At 30.2% G+C, this 17234-nt stretch overlaps 1 protein-coding gene across 1 annotated transcript; it reads right to left on the reverse strand.

Moving 5' to 3' along the window:
* Positions 1-11420: 11420 nt before the first annotated feature.
* Positions 11421-17166, reverse strand: LOC149890976 (uncharacterized). The gene is made up of 2 exons (XM_090080915.1): positions 14180-17166; positions 11421-13435 (listed from the first exon to the last, which is right to left on the reverse strand). The coding sequence occupies exons 1-2, from the start codon at positions 14658-14660 to the stop codon at positions 13422-13424; spliced, it is 495 nt and encodes a 164-aa protein (XP_089937041.1). The 5' UTR covers positions 14661-17166; the 3' UTR covers positions 11421-13421.
* Positions 17167-17234: the final 68 nt, after the last annotated feature.

Here is a 17234-nt window from a genome sequence, read left to right on the forward strand (position 1 = left end):
CACTGAATTCTTTTTTTTTTTTTAACATAAATATTATATTCTATGCAAATCTTTTAAAACAGTAGGTCAGATTATTACATTGACTTTAATTATCCTGATTTACACATAATTGGTTATTTAAAATATTAAACCTAGTTTTATGTTTGGTTTTTATTTGCATTTAAAAAAAATTTCCTTTTATTTGTTACCAACATGTAAACGTTTTTTTTTTTTCTTGCCCTTGGACAAGGTGGTGCAACTCATCTCCTGAAAACATATTTTTTTACAAGTCAAGGCATCCTTACTAAGTTTAGGCAAGTTTATTTACTGATTAATGCTTAGTATTAAGTTAAGAAATCATTTTTTAATTGATGTTTAAGAACATGTTCATTTTAACTTTAAACTAAATAAACTTTAAGTAAATCCAATTTTGCTAAAACTGTTTTACTTATTGTTTATCTGTCAACCGGCTAATTTGTGGATTTAAAAAAGTTATTGATACAATATTTAGTAATACAATTAATTTTTAAATATTTTAAATGCCAACCCATAAAAGTATTGGTAAAAAGCTTGTCTTTGATATTGGCTGTAATTAGGTTCATTCCGCATACGCCTGGCTGAAATTTGGTCATAGTGGCTGTATTTTGGTCTAATTTATATACTTTTTGTTATCGTTGTTTTTTCAAACAATTTTCATTTACAATAAATGCTGTAATTATATCCTAAATGCTGAAAGATTTATCTGTCTAGAAATGCATAGTTTTCATATAGACCTTCTTGTTAATATGTCTGTAGAAACTATTTTGTAAAGATGCGGCTGGAATTTGGTCACTTTACCCTATAGTTTTTGCCCTTATTACAAATGGCGGATATAGTTTTTGCCCTTATTACAAATGGCGGATATAGTTTTTGCCCTTATTACAAATGGCGGATTCAATTTGTAAACAAAAAAAGCGGCTTCACTTTTTGTCCAATAAATTCCCGCAAGTTAGACATCTAGTATATATAATATATCATTGAAAAAAAGTACGTGAATTTTAGTGACGTATACGTTTTATGCTTTATAGCAATGGCCGAAAAAAATACAAACAGCGATAAATTCTTCGAGTTTACGAACTTTTTTTCGTAAAAAAAATTTACGTGAAAAATTGCGTTTTTACGAAAGATTTTTTTTCTCGAAAAAAAATTCGAATTGTTTATAGCATTGGCCCCAGATGTTAAAAAATGCGTATTTGACCGCAAACCATTAAATTGTTTTATGTGTGTTCTGAGAAAAAATTAATTGGGATTTACGAGGTTTTGATTATAGACTCACTATAAATTGAAATTATTTATAAAAAATACTTATATTGTAATATGGCGTCTGATCGGAAGTTTTCACGAACTGACCGAGATAAATATACTTTAATACCGAGAAAAAAATGCTTAAGGCAAACTTTGAAAAAGTTAGAAAACTCCCAAATAGTGAGCTATAGTGAAAAATGTAGAAAACACGTTAAAATATTGTCACGCGGAGGTTACGTTGCAAGAGCTGTGAGAGAGCTTTATTCAGACCTTAAAGACGTTAAACATGATAATCACACATTAACAAAAGCCCTAAAACTTGGTAAAAGATGACTAAACCAAGTTGAGGCAGATGAAGATCCTATAACAGCCTCTCCAAGTAAATCAAAGTATCGTCAAGCAGGATAAGGTGCCAGAAGATGAGAAACCCAGACAGCCTTTCTTTAGAGGCCCAATGCTTGCCCAGTTCCGCTTGCCACAGCGGCGCGATGCCGGCAATTGATCACGGCTCAATGTCAAAATGGCCAATGGCCCAGCATCGCTAGCAAGCACTGGCCCGGGATCATTTTCCAGCATTCGTCCGTGATCGTATGCCAGCACTGACCCGTTACTTTTAACCAATATGCATTCACTAACGCGCTATTATTAGCCATTTCTGATGTGATATCGCAAAAAAAGCAAATACAAAAGTAAATATTTTTTGAAATTTATTCCAATTCAAATTGACAAAAATTAATTAAAATAGTGCAGATAATGATAGTTTTAAATAGTGCTATTTATTAAGGGAGTTTTTTTCGTTCTTCCCGAGCTTTTCGTCCACCATATCGATCTCCTGAAGGCTGAAAATATCTTCAACCTCTTCGCTTGATGCTCCTGAGGTTAAAGGATTTATTTTTACAGCATCTAGATGCAAAATTGACTTTAATGTATGTATATAAGTAAATATAAATATAAATTTAAATATATATATATATATATATAGACATATATATATTTATATTTATATATTTTAAGTAATTTTTGTAAATGTTTATTTTTATTTTACTAGAATTTTAAAAATTAAATTTCTGAGAGATCCTGATTTTTACAGTTGAAAAAAGTGCTTTTTTCAGTCGAAAACTTGAAAATAAGTTTCATTGGGTAAAAAGAAATCTTTATCTTTATTTACAATATATATATATATATATATATATATATATATATATATATATATATATATATATATATATATATATATATATGTTGTAAATAAAGATAAAGATTTCTTTTATATATATATATATATATATATATATATATATATATATATATATATATATATATATATATATATATGTTGTAAATAAAGATAAAGATTTCTTTTTACCCAATGAAACTTATTTTCAAGTTTTCGACTGAAAAAAGCACCTTTTTCAACTGTAAAAATCAGGATCTCTCAGAAATTTAATTTTTAAAAGTCTAGTAAAATAAAAATAAACATTTACAAAAATTACTTAAAATATCTGAAAGTATAAATTCTAAGCATACTGCTACTAACCAGTGCAATGAAGTGTTCCTTTACTCACTTTGGCAAGAATCTGTCTGACAGATAAACATCAATTGGATGTCAATGAAGACCCTGAAAACCATAATAAAAAAGAAAAAATTAGTGAAACTGTTTATTTTAACAATAGGTTGTTGTGCATTTTATTGCGAACACACACACACACACACGCACACATATATGTATGTGTGTGACCATTGACAAAATAATTTAATGAATGTTATACAAATATCAATACATTACAACCTTTAACTTAAATTTATGATTACAATTGCATATATAACATATATGTATTGTAGTGCGTGCGTGCTTGCGTGTGTGTGTGTGTGTGTGTGTGTGTGTGTGTGTGTGTGTGTGTGTGTGTGTGTGTGTGTGTGTGTGTGTGTGTGTGTGTGTGTGTGTGTGTGTGTGTGTGTGTGTGTGTGTGTGTAATAAAATAATGACGGTTATGGCAAAACGACATTCGGCCAGAACTCTGTAGAAGCCACAATCGGGCCAGTTTTAGCCCAATAACAAATGCCATTGCAATGGCGTACGACTACTCGCAAGAAGCATGCCAGACTCAGGTCAGTACTGGCTCGTTACTAATCTAGTCGTCACGGCGTGCGATGATTCGCCGGAATTCTGGCCCAGTGTTGTAGGCTGTCTGGGTAGAGACAAGTTTAGAAACATTAAGCATCTTTCAAATGCATCTTTTTTATGAAAACTCCAAATAACTTTTATTCAACAATATTTTTTTACCATAACTTTTGTTGTCCTTAAATCAATCGAATGGACTTTCCTTCTATAAAAAAAAGCATCAACAGCGTATTTTGTAACATTTATAGAGTTTATAGGCCTGTCTTCTTTTCTTTTATAATTTCTCATGTCTGTAGATCTGTAGTGTTATAAAAACGTGAATTATTGAGAAACACAAAATATGACTAGTTAGAGTGAACCATGTGAACCAGTGAACACCTACATCTATTCGAGTTTACTTGTTGCTAATGCCATTGCTTTTAAAAATAGAAAAAGTAATGTCGTTACAAAAGTTACAAAATTAGTTAAAAACACAAAAATCACTATAACTTCTATGCGCATTCGCTAATAGCAAAGCCTTTAATAAAGCAATTTAGAATTTCTAATTTTAAAAAGTGAAAAATAACTTTAATTGAGCCCACATGCTTTTATAATAATCAAGATTAATTTTAAAATTTGCCATTTTTACCTCGATTCCCAGCCAACATTGACAGGCGGGTACCGTACGGGGCCCATACGGGTCCGCAACTAAGTCCCGTATGGGAAGACCAACGGTATCCCGCCGGATCTTGGCCACGGTTTCCATATGGGGCCCAAATGGGTATGCCCGCTGGGTATTCCGTATGGTTCCCAGTCAAATCTTGTACTTTAAAATCGTAAGGGGCCCATTTGGGTTTGCAACTGGAACCCATATGGGAAACCCATCGGGAACCCGCCGGATCTTGGCCGCGATTTTTCTCTGGGGCCCATATGGGTATGCCCGCTGGGTAACCCGTATAGTTCCCACAAAGTTTGCCAATTGCAAATCTTGCAAATCTACGTTTATAATTTACAGATAAAATAAAACTGTATATGATTTGACTGTTTGTTTCAAACAAAATAACAATTAAAATTACAATGTCAAAATAGAGAGAATTTTTAACCATTCTTTAATCGCGTATCATCTGATTTCAAGGTTGCTTCGCGAATTGGAAGCTTTTCCATCGTTTTATTCTCGTTTCGAAGCTTTTTCTTGTTTCAATACAAGCTGTATTTAACTGTTAGTCTGAAATTTTATAGGTAACACACCTGGTTTTATTCATTTAATATATTATAAAACTCTCTACTCAACACTCTACAGATAAAAAATATTTGTGATAGTAAATGTATAACATTCCTTTAGTTACTGATAAATAAATTATAATTTTATATTGATATTGTATATATTTTTAAATAAATAGATAAACATATATATATATATATATATATCTTTGGAATATACTTCTAAATACCATCAGTGACAAAAAAAACACAACTATTTTTAATGAAAAACTAAAATCATATTTAATGGTGAATGGGGAACTATTCCACCAGAAAACTCATGATTATTAAAATTTCTAGCTTTGTTTAATTTGTTGCACAGTGTAATTGAATGGCGTGAAGAAACTATTTACGGCGGATTTGGTTGACGTAGTTTCTTTGATATGTTGTAAATATAGTTTAAGTGGTTTATTTTATGAGCATATTTGAGGTTCTTTGTATAGTATAAATTGAAGGAAAACTTTTTGTAAAGGGAGTTATTAAGGAGAAGAGAACTCAGGTGATTTAAGGCCAGTCCAAATTTTTATGGTAGTTCGTCCTACCTTCTACAACTCCTTTTTTAAAAAAACTGTTTTTGAAAATTTGTTGTCTAAGCTGAATAATACTTAGCAAAAGTTGGGCTAAGTTGAAAAAAATGTTATTGACAAAAATATGGTGGATGACGCATATTGTCCTTAAACTTAAAGATGAATGTTTCAAAAAATAAGGGTTTAAATTGTTAAGCACAACTTTTCTAGTTATCTACAAGCTAAAAGACATCGATATTGAATTATATTGTTTTTTCATACTTTGATTCAGAAGGTTGGGTAGAAAATTCGACATTTAATAATTTCTTTCAACGACGTACAACGAAGTGTCGAGAACTTAGCGATTTTGTTTTGAAAGGCTTTTTGATGACCGCATAAACAGAATGGTTTCTGTCGGTGGAAGTTATTCGAAATAAACAAAATAGAGCGTGTGGTCACCATATATACATATAAATATACATATTTATATGTATATATAGTGTTAATACAGTTTATTATTTTTAATTGGTATTTAGAATTAAATAAATTTGGTTAATAAGTTTGGTCATTTAAGGGTACTTATTTTGGCGCTACTCGACTTTCTCCCCCCCCTAATTTTATGATTGATTCTGATAGAGAATTTTATGCTGATTAAGAATCGTATAAAAACATGGGTCTCAAAATCAATGGAAAGTGCTCTAATTCGAAGTCAAAGTTGTAAAAAATCCCACTAAAAACCCTAATATTCGCCATTTTTTTTCAAAACGCTTTCATTTTTAACGAAAATTAATTACCGTTACATTGCGCAATAAACAGACCTGGTTTTTATTAACATTATTATTTTAAAGTATTGTAACGAAAGTGTTATAACGAAATGAAATTAATGGAAGATTTCAAATAAAGGTTGAACGTAGAATGTGAGAATGTAGAAAAATTGATGAATAATTATTATTGTATCCTACGCTGGTTTTTTTTATTAAAAAAACGGTTTGAAGGTTACATTTTTTAAATTTTACATGTGATAGAACAACTATGTACTAAGTTTCATAAGTTCTTCTTTTAGGAAACAAAACTGTTGAATTTTTTTTTTAAATTTATTACAAAAGTACATTACTTGCAATATAGTTTATTCTCTAATAAATCAAAAAACGGCTATTTTCATTGCCACAAAAAATTGCGCAAGATAAACATACTTTAACGACTTTTTTAACGTAAAAACCATGCTATTAATGTTTTGCTTTTGTCAGCTAAAAGATCATTAACTTAGTATTTTCAAAATGGCGAATATTAGGGTTTTTAGTGGGATTTTTTACAACTTTGACTTCGAATTAGAGCACTTTCCATTGATTTTGAGACCCATGTTTTTATACGATTCTTAATCAGCATAAAATTCTCTATCAGAATCAATCATAAAATTAGGGGGGGGGGAGAAAGTCGAGTAGCGCCACTTATTTTTATGTCTGCATTTAGAAATAAGTTCAGTTTTTTTTAATTAGTAAATTTTCTTGATCTAAATAAGTAATAATTTCAAACTTTTTTGTTAACAAAACATACATTTTTGAGATATGTTATTATAGGTAGGCGCAGTTTTTAGAATAGACCAGTTTAATTTAAAGTTAATATTTTTTTCTTTTAGTTGCCAAATATATTTTGACAGCAGTCTCTTTTGAGTACTTTTCATGATTTTTTTTATTTTTTAATGTAGTTGATGGAACTTCCTGGTCAAAGAAATCAATTACTATTTTACAATGCTTAATATATAACTAAAAAAAAATTTTTTACAAGTATATTTTATAATTATATAGAAATGTGATTTATTTTACTATAGGAGGATGGATCCTGCTTAAATACAGCACATTGAAATTTGACTGATAGCATGTTTAATTTGTATAGTAAAGATAAATAAAACTGGAGAAAATAAAGAAAAAGAAAATGTTTGTTTAACAAGAATGAAAATATTGCAAGAAAGAAAAAGATCTAGATTGAAAATAAATAAATTAATAAAATCAGTAGTAGTGTTTAGTAGACTGTTGACACAACGAATTTAACCGATTTGTTTGAAAGAAATAGAAATCAATTTATTAAATTCTTTTGTAGTAAAATTATTATTATTCGAAATACATTATAAATCAATGACAACAAATGCATGGTCACTAGTTGAATTAACAAGTAATTTACATAAATTTACTAAAAGCAGCTAAACAAGTTTAAAGATTATGGCAATTGTCGAATGTTTATATACATCAAAATGAATTGGAAAAACCTTTGAGATTGGTTTTAAAAACATCCTTTGTGATATTATTGGAGTAATAGTTTATATTCTAATAATAAAGTTTTGTTAAACAGGATATGATCTGTATTGATTATCATTATTTAATTTATCATAATTTTTTATTCATTTTGTTTTAACAATAATCATCCAGTCAATTGATTTATTAATTTATGTTTGTTTAGATATTATCTAGATTATCTAGATATTGTTATATATATATATATATATATATATATATATATATATATATATATATATATATATATATATATATATATATATATATATATATATTAGGGTGTCCCGTTTTCAGGATCACATTTTATTTTGACTGCTCCTAGCATTTTTCTGCTGCGTATATGTGAGATAATGAGATCTGTAAAGTTTTAGAACTCTAACTTTATTTTTGTGACTACACAAGCCACATTAAGTTTCAAAAATCATGATTTTTGGGTGAAAAAAGCCTATATTTACAGTGCTTGTGCAGTCACAGTTTGAAAGATACAGGCTAATCTTATGTTGAACCATGTACTACTAACCCTCATTAGTTAGAAAAAAATTAGGAGCAGTTTGAATAAAACGGTTAGTTAGGTTTGAAGTGAGTTCAAAGATACGCAGTTGACACAATTTACCCATTTTTATGCGGTTTAACGCGGTTGACAAAATCAAACAAAATACTGATCTAATCATTATGAAATGGGTCTAAATCGACACCTAATTAGACCAACAAAAATCTTTTCTGGTTCACTGCTAGGAGAAAATCTTGCCTCAGCTCTTCATCATGGCTTCCATCAACAAAGCCCTGTATAAGCTTAACAATCCTATCTGCAACATCATTAGTTACAGGAATGTTAGAGATTAAATCCTTGGACTTTGTGTAGCCAAACAATCTGTTCCACATGCTAGGTGGAATCATCATCCATTCAAGCTACTGGCTATCCTTTTTTAAGATGTTAAATATAAAAATGGATTCTGAATCAACAAACTCAGACAACCTGGGCCTCTCTTCTTCTCTGTCAATGAAACATGATACATTAACCTTCTTATACATAAATGACAGATGATTCTTTTCCTTTGAATCGTTTATCATCAGGATTCTTTCAGCAATTTCAGTCTTTTCCTCATCTGACACTCCAGGATCCATTAAACTAAATGGTATCAAAGTTGGATGAAGATACCATGTAGATTTGCAGTGCTATCGAGACATTTGGCTGCAACATTAAGTCTGGTCTTCATGTATGACTTCATCTCCCAGATTGCTTCTATGTCATGTCTTGAAGAAATTGCAGTCTGAGACGAGGTTAAAAACCGCTTTGCATAATGCAATGCTGCAAACTAAGAGATGGCCTCAACTTCTCTTTTTATAGAAGCTGTGTAAACGATATCTGTCATTTGGCTCAGAATTTGCAGCTTCATGAAATATATAGCTTGTGCCATAAACCTTGATGATGAATTGCTCCAGGTTGTCGCACTTACAGTTGATCAATCTCTGGGGATAAATAGAATTGAACAATTTCCGCTAGCTCTCAATAATTACCTCAGGGTATTTTGTCTTCATCCAACAACTTTGCGATGATTACTTGGGATACTCTAGCAGCATTGTCAAGTTGTTGATATCCTCCATATTTGAAATTGCAAAGTTTATTTTGTTCAATCTGAATAAGAGAAAACTCATCCAAAAGTTTCTTGAAGAGTTGATTATCTGGACCTGAGGTTGTCCTGAAGAGCTTTGCAACATTCTTAATATGACACTCATAGACATGATGTCTGCAAACAAGATGCATAACAGGTCTTCCAAGATAGATGTTTAAGCTGGAATTTACTCCTTTTTCTTTACCTGTATTTGACGCAGTGGTGTCAAATACTAGACCTTTGATTTCTTCTTTGAGTGAGTTTTCTTCTAAAATCTCAATAATCTTCTCAGTATGACAAGCTCCAGTAGAATCAGTGATAGGAGGTACTCCAAGCAAAAAATGTTTTCCATCACAAGTTACACTCAATGCTAAGCGCTCTCTTTTGTGTTTCTTTCCATAGTATATTCTTTGACTAGCTTACCATCATCATGAAGAATCATGTTTGATCCAGCCTTTGCTTTTAAAGCTTCCCTGGCTTCCTCCACTGTTTCCTGTATGACCTTTCTACAAATTCTGTTTATATTGGATTTTGACATACCTTTACTGGAAAGTCCACTTGTATCAGCCACCTGCTTTAAAATATTGGGTTGAGCTCTGATGCTTACATGTTTAACCTTCGAAACAAGGACAATATACCCTACTATGCCAGCAAATGTAGATGGTTGTGGATCTATCTCATCTTTACTTAAGTCTGTAGAATTAGAGGTGTCTGTTTCCTCTGAAGATACTTCTGTTTCACTTGAAGATGAAATCTGCAGCTCAGACTGTTAACTCTGGTCATAATCTGCTCCAGACATTCTTACTCTTGCTTGTTGAGATCTTTAAGCAGAATAAATGTATCTTTCGTCTTTCTTCCTAATGTAAATTTTCCTGCAACTTCTTTGATCAATTATGAAAATGATATCTTCTGCCTTGTCTTCCTGAGATCTTTTCTTATCTTTCTCTAATATTTGTATCACATCACTGAGCATAACATCAAAAAGTACAGAAAAAATATTGTCTTTGAAAATTATAGTCTTTTCTTTAGTGTTTTGCCTTTTTTGAAGAGAAATCAGTAATTCCATCATTTTCTTCTGCACTTTGTCCACTCTAGATATTGGAATTCCAGCTTTTTCATAAATAGCAGTGACCTTTTTAACTAAACACTGACAATTTTCCTCACAAATGAGCTTGAAATCATTAGAGAATCTACAGCAGAGAAGGGTGTTATCTTTGATCTTAGGATTTTAGATCAGTATTTTGTTTGATTTTGTCAACCGCGTTAAACCGCATAAAAATGGGTAAATTGTGTCAACTGCGTATCTTTGAACTCACTTCAAACCTAACTAACCGTTTTATTCAAACTGCTCCTAATTTTTTTCTAACTAATGAGGGTTAGTAGTACATGGTTCAACATAAGATTAGCCTGTATCTTTCAAACTGTGACTACACAAGCACTGTAAATATAGGCTTTTTTCACCCAAAAATCATGATTTTTGAAACTTAATGTGGCTTGTGTAGTCACAAAAATAAAGTTAGAGTTCTAAAACTTTACAGATCTCATTATCTCACATATACGCAGCAGAAAAATGCTAGGAGCAGTCAAAATAAAATGTGATCCTGAAAACGGGACACCCTAATATATATATATATATATATATATATATATATATATATATATATATATATATATATATATATATATATATATATATATATATATATATATATATATATATATATATATATACCTGCTGCCAATATCTCTTTTTTCAGAATCGTCAAAAAGTCTTTCTATTTTCTTGTTCTTTAAGAACATTGAGCACTTTCTATTTTCTATGTTCTGTTTTGAACATTGAGCACTAATTTAGTAAAATACACTAACACAATTTACATCCAATTTAAAAAATCTATTGCAAATAATAAGTATTCAAGATTTGAATAATAAATAATGTGGTTTGTTATAAATCATTATACTATATACAAATTCATAACATGTTATGAACTCATGATATATCCTCAAAAAAAAGTAAAAGAAAAAAAAAAGAAAACTTTCTTGTCGGACTTTTTTAGTTACCGCTTTATTATAAACGTTTAGAAAAATCCCGCGGGATCTGAACGGCACAATCTTAGAAAACTTTCTTGTCGGACTTTTTTAGTTACCGCTTTATTATAAACGTTTAGAAAAATCCCGCGGGATCTGAACGGCACAATCTTACGTCACCCTCAGATAAACGAAACAAACCCGAAATTTACGGAGCCTGGCCTAGACGATAATTCGTCTGACTTTTTTTTCCCGTGAACTTTGGGCAGTTCCCGTGAACTTTGGGAAGTCAGGCGAGAAAACTTTGGTTTTTGCGCTAATGCAATTTTTCATCTACCGGAACAAATATTTCCTGCGGCTTTTCTTTGATGTTAATGAAATATCGTAAAGTTTCGGGGGGTTAATTAAAGGTTGCGCCAAAATTTAGTTAATCAAATTGTCAGTGCTATTCAGAAGCAATATGTAGGTACGTGCGTATCTGCGATTTACGGCACCGATTTTAAAGATAAAATCTGTGACCATTTTTTCACCGCGTGCTCGAGGTAGGTGTCGTATGGATGGATTTTCCTCGTCTTTTTTTTGGAATTTTATATTGACTTAGATAATATTTTAAAAGTAGAGTGTTGTAAGTTTACTGTAATTTGCTTTTTTTTTTGCACTTACTAACTTTTTTAGTGATTTCATTGCTATTGAAAACTTCATTCCTGTTCTGGAAGTGAATTGACATTGAAGGAGTGATGGGTTTTTTTTCTAACTTTTGGATCAATTTTATATATCTATTTTCTATGTACCTGCCAAATTTCATTAAAAAATAATGACACGGTCATATTCTATTTTTCCACGCAGTAAAGGTACCAAATATTCTTCTGTTGTAGAGGTTGGGGGGGGGGGATTCACAATTATGAGCATTTTGTGTATTTGGCTTTTTTATTCATTAAAAAATTGTTTTTTTAGAAAAATGAAACTTTATTTAAAATAATGGTGATTTTTTAAAGTATTCAAAACGTGATTTACACACAAACACACACAAAAAAAACCATATTCTGTTATTAGTTGAATAAAAATATAACCGAGGAAAAGTAATGCGCTATAAACTAAACAATGAAGTTCAATTATAAAACCACCGTAAGCCGAACGCTAATTTTTTAGGTTGGTTGCAGTTTTCTAAAGCATTCCTTATAATGAATTTTTGTCACTTAAATGGGCATAACTTTTAGTGGAATCATTAGTTTGTTATGAAATTTTCACCATCGTAATACTGATTTAAAGCTCTTTACAAAGATGTATAATAATTAAATATTTGAATAGTTTAAACATTTTGCACACATACCTACAATATGACTAACGAAAAGGATAATTTAGAGTATGCTTTTAAAATAGTTTGTGATTTATTTTTTATTAAGTCTTTAAAGGATTACCAAAAATATATCACACCTTTAAAAACATAGAGTGTATGTATGTATGTATATGTATGTATATATATAAAATTTAGTTTTAGGAAAGAAACAAATTTTAACAAAAAAATATAAAACAAAATTCTGTTAAGATAAAAATAAATTTACAAAAGTACCGGAATATTCTGAAGCAAATGAACAGTCAGAATCTACAAAGTTTATTATTGAATTAGCTGCACAGCCATCAAAAAAACTGTCATTCATATTTGAAGATGAATGTGTAAGGCTAGAATCAAGTATATTGTGAGTCAATTCAATTGGAATATCCTCACATTCTTGATTTAAAGCAAAAGATATTTTTGATACTAAACTTGTTGCACTGTATTCTAGATCACAAGCTAACTAATGAATTGGAAGATAACAATTTTTCCCCAACACCATGCGTTTTTTCAAGACTGATGTATGTGATAGGCAAATATTAAAGGTTTGAAGTCGATTAAAAGTCATTTTGTCAACTTTTCCTCTTTGAAGAACTAATGAATTAACAATAGCATTAGCATTCATTTGTTGATTATGACACATTAGTAAACAACTAATAGCATTTGTAACTGCAGGTATACAGGTCTTAAAAGTTTTTCTTGTGTTTCTTTTGATAGATCTTCAGTTTCTTGCACATGAAATTGCCATTTCTTTTAAAAAAGGAGCTTTCTCACATAACTCATTATATTGGATTTGATACGAAACTTTATAAGCATTATTAATATCAGGTAGTTTAAATGGTGAAGATGGGTTTTTACATAAAGTGTCTACTTCAAAAGAAAAATTAGTGTTGATATAACTAATTATAGAAACATTAAATGCCACTGGATCAAGCTCTTTTAATGCTAACATTTCCTTCAATGGCAGATTTGATTACTCTTTTTCTATTTAGAATAACATTAAATGTGTTAACTCTTGAACTTGATTTATTAGTTAACAAAATCTAAATTAAAAAAAAATAATAATAATAACTACTGTGGAAGATTATTAGATTACCCTTAAGTTATTAGATTACCCTTAAGTTAATTAGTTAACAAAATCTAAATTAAAAATGATAATAATAACTACTGTGGAAGATTATTAGATTACCCTTAAGGACTTGTTTTACTAATTTTGTAAACATTTAAAAGTGAGAAAAACTTCTGATATTGATTTTTTAACAAATTTAGAGCCAATATATGCAACCATTAAACCTTTAATAGAATCAAAACAAAAAATTTTATATATTTTTAAGATTAAAAAAACAAACAATTAGGTCTAACTGATCTGACTAATCAGTTTAACTAATCAGTATCTGATTTAACTAATCAGTCTAATTAGTTACTCCAATTGATATTTCAGTGATTAAAACTTTCTCAATTACTTCTTTCTTAAACAATTACTTATTCCTATTTACTCAATGTAAATCTGTTTAATTATGAGAACATAGATAAATAGAAAAAGGTAAATAGAGAAAAAACTGTTATGATTTCCAAAATTTCCTCAACATAGAAGTGCCTGGTGGTAAATTAATTACTTAATATAGCAACTTAAATTTACTTATGTTAAAGAAATGTAATTATCTCAAATTTAAAAAATATGACAAAAACCCAAAAATATGTTTGCCACCCTTTAATTTTTTCATATACATTTTAATGATGATAAATATAATAATACAAAATAAAAATATAAACTACCTCTAAACTACCTTCATCAAGCTCCATTTCTTTGTTAGAAAATATTCTACTATCCATGTCTTCTGCTGTTGGTGTAGATGTCAATATTCTTTGTGAGTTTTCTTTAAGAATTTCACGACCTCTTGCAATGGCATTTATATTTTTTTGTATTTTTGCTAATGTTCTTTTTACATTTGTATAGCATGTTTTACAAATACAATTATAGTCATCTGAATAAATTAATTTTTTATTTATGATTTTTTCTATATTTAGGCCAGCCTCTGTTATTTTTCCCTTATTGTCCCATAGATTAATTTTCATAGAACCATCATCATAGGATGAATACTTTTGTGTGATATTATAAAGACATAAAATGCACACATTTAGTACACTAAGAGGTAAGGAAACCTCAGAAGATTTTGAGCTTTTTTTTGGTAATGGTAAAATGTTTGTTTTTTTAAGCATTGAATCATCGTGATCTTTGCATTGAAAATCAATTAACTTATCCTCCATTTGTTAAAAACTGGATACTATGTTGCAATAGAAGAGTACACCAAAACTTGTGATTATATAAAAGGCAAAACAAAATGTTTGAATTTAATAAATTAAACTTGAATTTAATCTGACTGAACTTGGCCACTACTTACGAGTAAGAAAAGAAAGAGATGAAATAATAATTGTTTTTATAAATCTGCAATCAGAAAAAACATTAATTTGAAAGTACAAAGTACGGGTTTACAAAATATATTCGACGTATATTTAAATTAGGCAAAATGGTTGATAATTGGTTGAAAATAGTTGATTTTTAATAACTGTTTTTAAAAAGTTTATTACCCCCGTCCTTAAATCTGCGAAACGTAATTATATTTCGCCATTATTCATTTTTTTAAATAACCAAAGTTTTCTCGTCTGACTTCCCAAAGTTCACGGAAAAAAAAGTCAGACGAATTATCGTCTAAGACTGGCCTTAAACTACATGAGAAAATGTAGAACTGAAACGTTGTGTTCGCTGCGAGAAAACAACACACAGCTAAGCTAGTGTTTTGCCAACTTCTGGCAAAACATAGTAGCTGTGGGTAAACCTATGTATTTATTATTTATTTACTTATATATATAAAAGCCTGTCTAACTTATCTCAATCTACAAACTCTAGAACAAAGAAGGCAGTTAGAAGATATGATACAATAATTTAAAGCATTCAAGGGGGTTAATGAAGTAAATTGGTTTCATATCAATGCACACCACATTCCATTTTAGCACAAGGACCTGCAAGTAATGTTAAAGGCTCTAAACTATATACAGCTATTCACGAAAGTTTAAACGATTGCAGAATTTTCAAATCTAATCTTCGGTTTTTCTTGAATAAAAATCTAACGGAAATAGATATCAAAATAATTATTTTTCCAATTTGGTAAATAGGTTAGTTGTTAATAGAATAAGAAAAAGTAGGTTTTGACTCATTACCGTTTACTCAGAAATTTCATTAAAAGGTAGCTGATACAAATTAAGAGGTTTCACAAAAGTTTAAACGATTTTATTTAGGATCAATTATTTGCTAATTAATTGATAAATCCGCTGCGAAACTTTTTTTCGCAGCGAATTTATCAATTAATTAGCAAATAATTGAGTTGTTTTTCAATCAAAAAATTCATCACAACATCATCAGGCAGCTTTTAATTCATTCAAAATCAACTTAAAATATTATGAATTTCAAATTAATTTCAATTGCGTGCAAATGGGTCGAAAATCAGTTTCTAATGACATCAAATGGCAAGTTATTGGTATGGCGCGGACAAAAAATCACACAAACGTTCAAATAAGCAAAATACTTCACATTTCTGAATATTGCGTTAGAAAAGCCATCAAAACCTGGGAACTTACCAAGGACGTCTCCGACATGCCGCGTACTGGAAGACCATCTAAACTCAGCAACCGTAACAAAAATGGTATATTCAGAATGAGCAGAGAAAACCCCAGACTCAGCTACAAAAAGCTAGCACAAACCTTCAATGAGTCAAAAAATAATGCAAAAGTTAGCAGAGAGCTCGTGAGACGAACATTGTCGGACAAAGGTATTGGAACGTACATAGCGGCTAAAAAACCTATTCTTTCAATCACGGATAAACGTGAACGACGAGTGTGGTCCAAAGAAAGGCTGGACTGGTCTGTAGAACAGTGGGCAAAAGTTATTTGGAGTGATGAAGCTAACTTTCAAGTTGTAAACCGCAAGGGAAGAATCTATGTCAAAAGATTTGCAACTGAGAAATATTCAGACAGGTTTTTGCAACATCGTCGACAAGGCGGTGGAGGTTCGGTTGGCATCTGGGGATGTTTTTCTCACAAAGGTATAGGCTTCTGTGGGCTGTATGAAGGCCGAACTAATCAATGCACCTACAAGAACACATTGGAAACGTGTTTAGTTCCATCAATCAGACACTTGTATGGCAGAAGCAAGCAATTCATCTTTCAACAAGACGGGGCTTCAGCTCATACAGCACACTCAATCAAAGAATATTTTTTGAAAAAAAAGTTCAATGTGATGCCCTGGTGCCCTAGATCACCAGATCTCAACCCAATCGAAAATATTTGGTCTTGGATCGACAATCAACTGACATACCATGAAATTCAGTCAACTCAGCATTTAAAGCAACTTTTGAATGAGTACTGGCTGAAGGTACCTCGCGTGATGTGCATGAAATTAGTTGAATCAATGCATAAGCGAGTTTATCTTTGCTATAAAAACAAAGGAGGACACTTCAAATATTAATTTGGCTTTTTTTTTCATTTTTCGTTCGAATGTTGCAATTCGTTTAAACTTTTGTGCTTCTTACTTTTCCTATAAGATTTTTTGTAATAGCTTTTTTCTAACTAAATATTAAAATTTTTATAACATGTTCATATTCATTTTAAAGCTAATTACTTTTTCTTTAATAAATAAAAAAAATTAAGTCGATATCATTTTACAGTTTTTCTTTATTAAACAAAAACCAAACATACTTGATAAAAATTCTGCAATCGTTTAAACTTTCGTGAATAGCTGTATATATATGCATATATATATATATATATATATATATATATATATAT

The sequence above is a fragment of the Hydra viridissima genome, unplaced genomic scaffold (genome assembly GCF_058129835.1).
Source record: "Hydra viridissima isolate aposymbiotic clone 2 unplaced genomic scaffold, HvirCarnegie_v1 scaffold_3, whole genome shotgun sequence".
In the NCBI taxonomy this organism is placed as follows: Eukaryota; Metazoa; Cnidaria; class Hydrozoa; order Anthoathecata; family Hydridae; genus Hydra; species Hydra viridissima.

Coding starts and splice junctions, on each gene's coding strand:
- LOC149890976 (XM_090080915.1), bottom strand. CDS start 14,660: ATGGAGGATAAGTTAATTGATTTTCAATGCAAAGATCACGATGATTCA.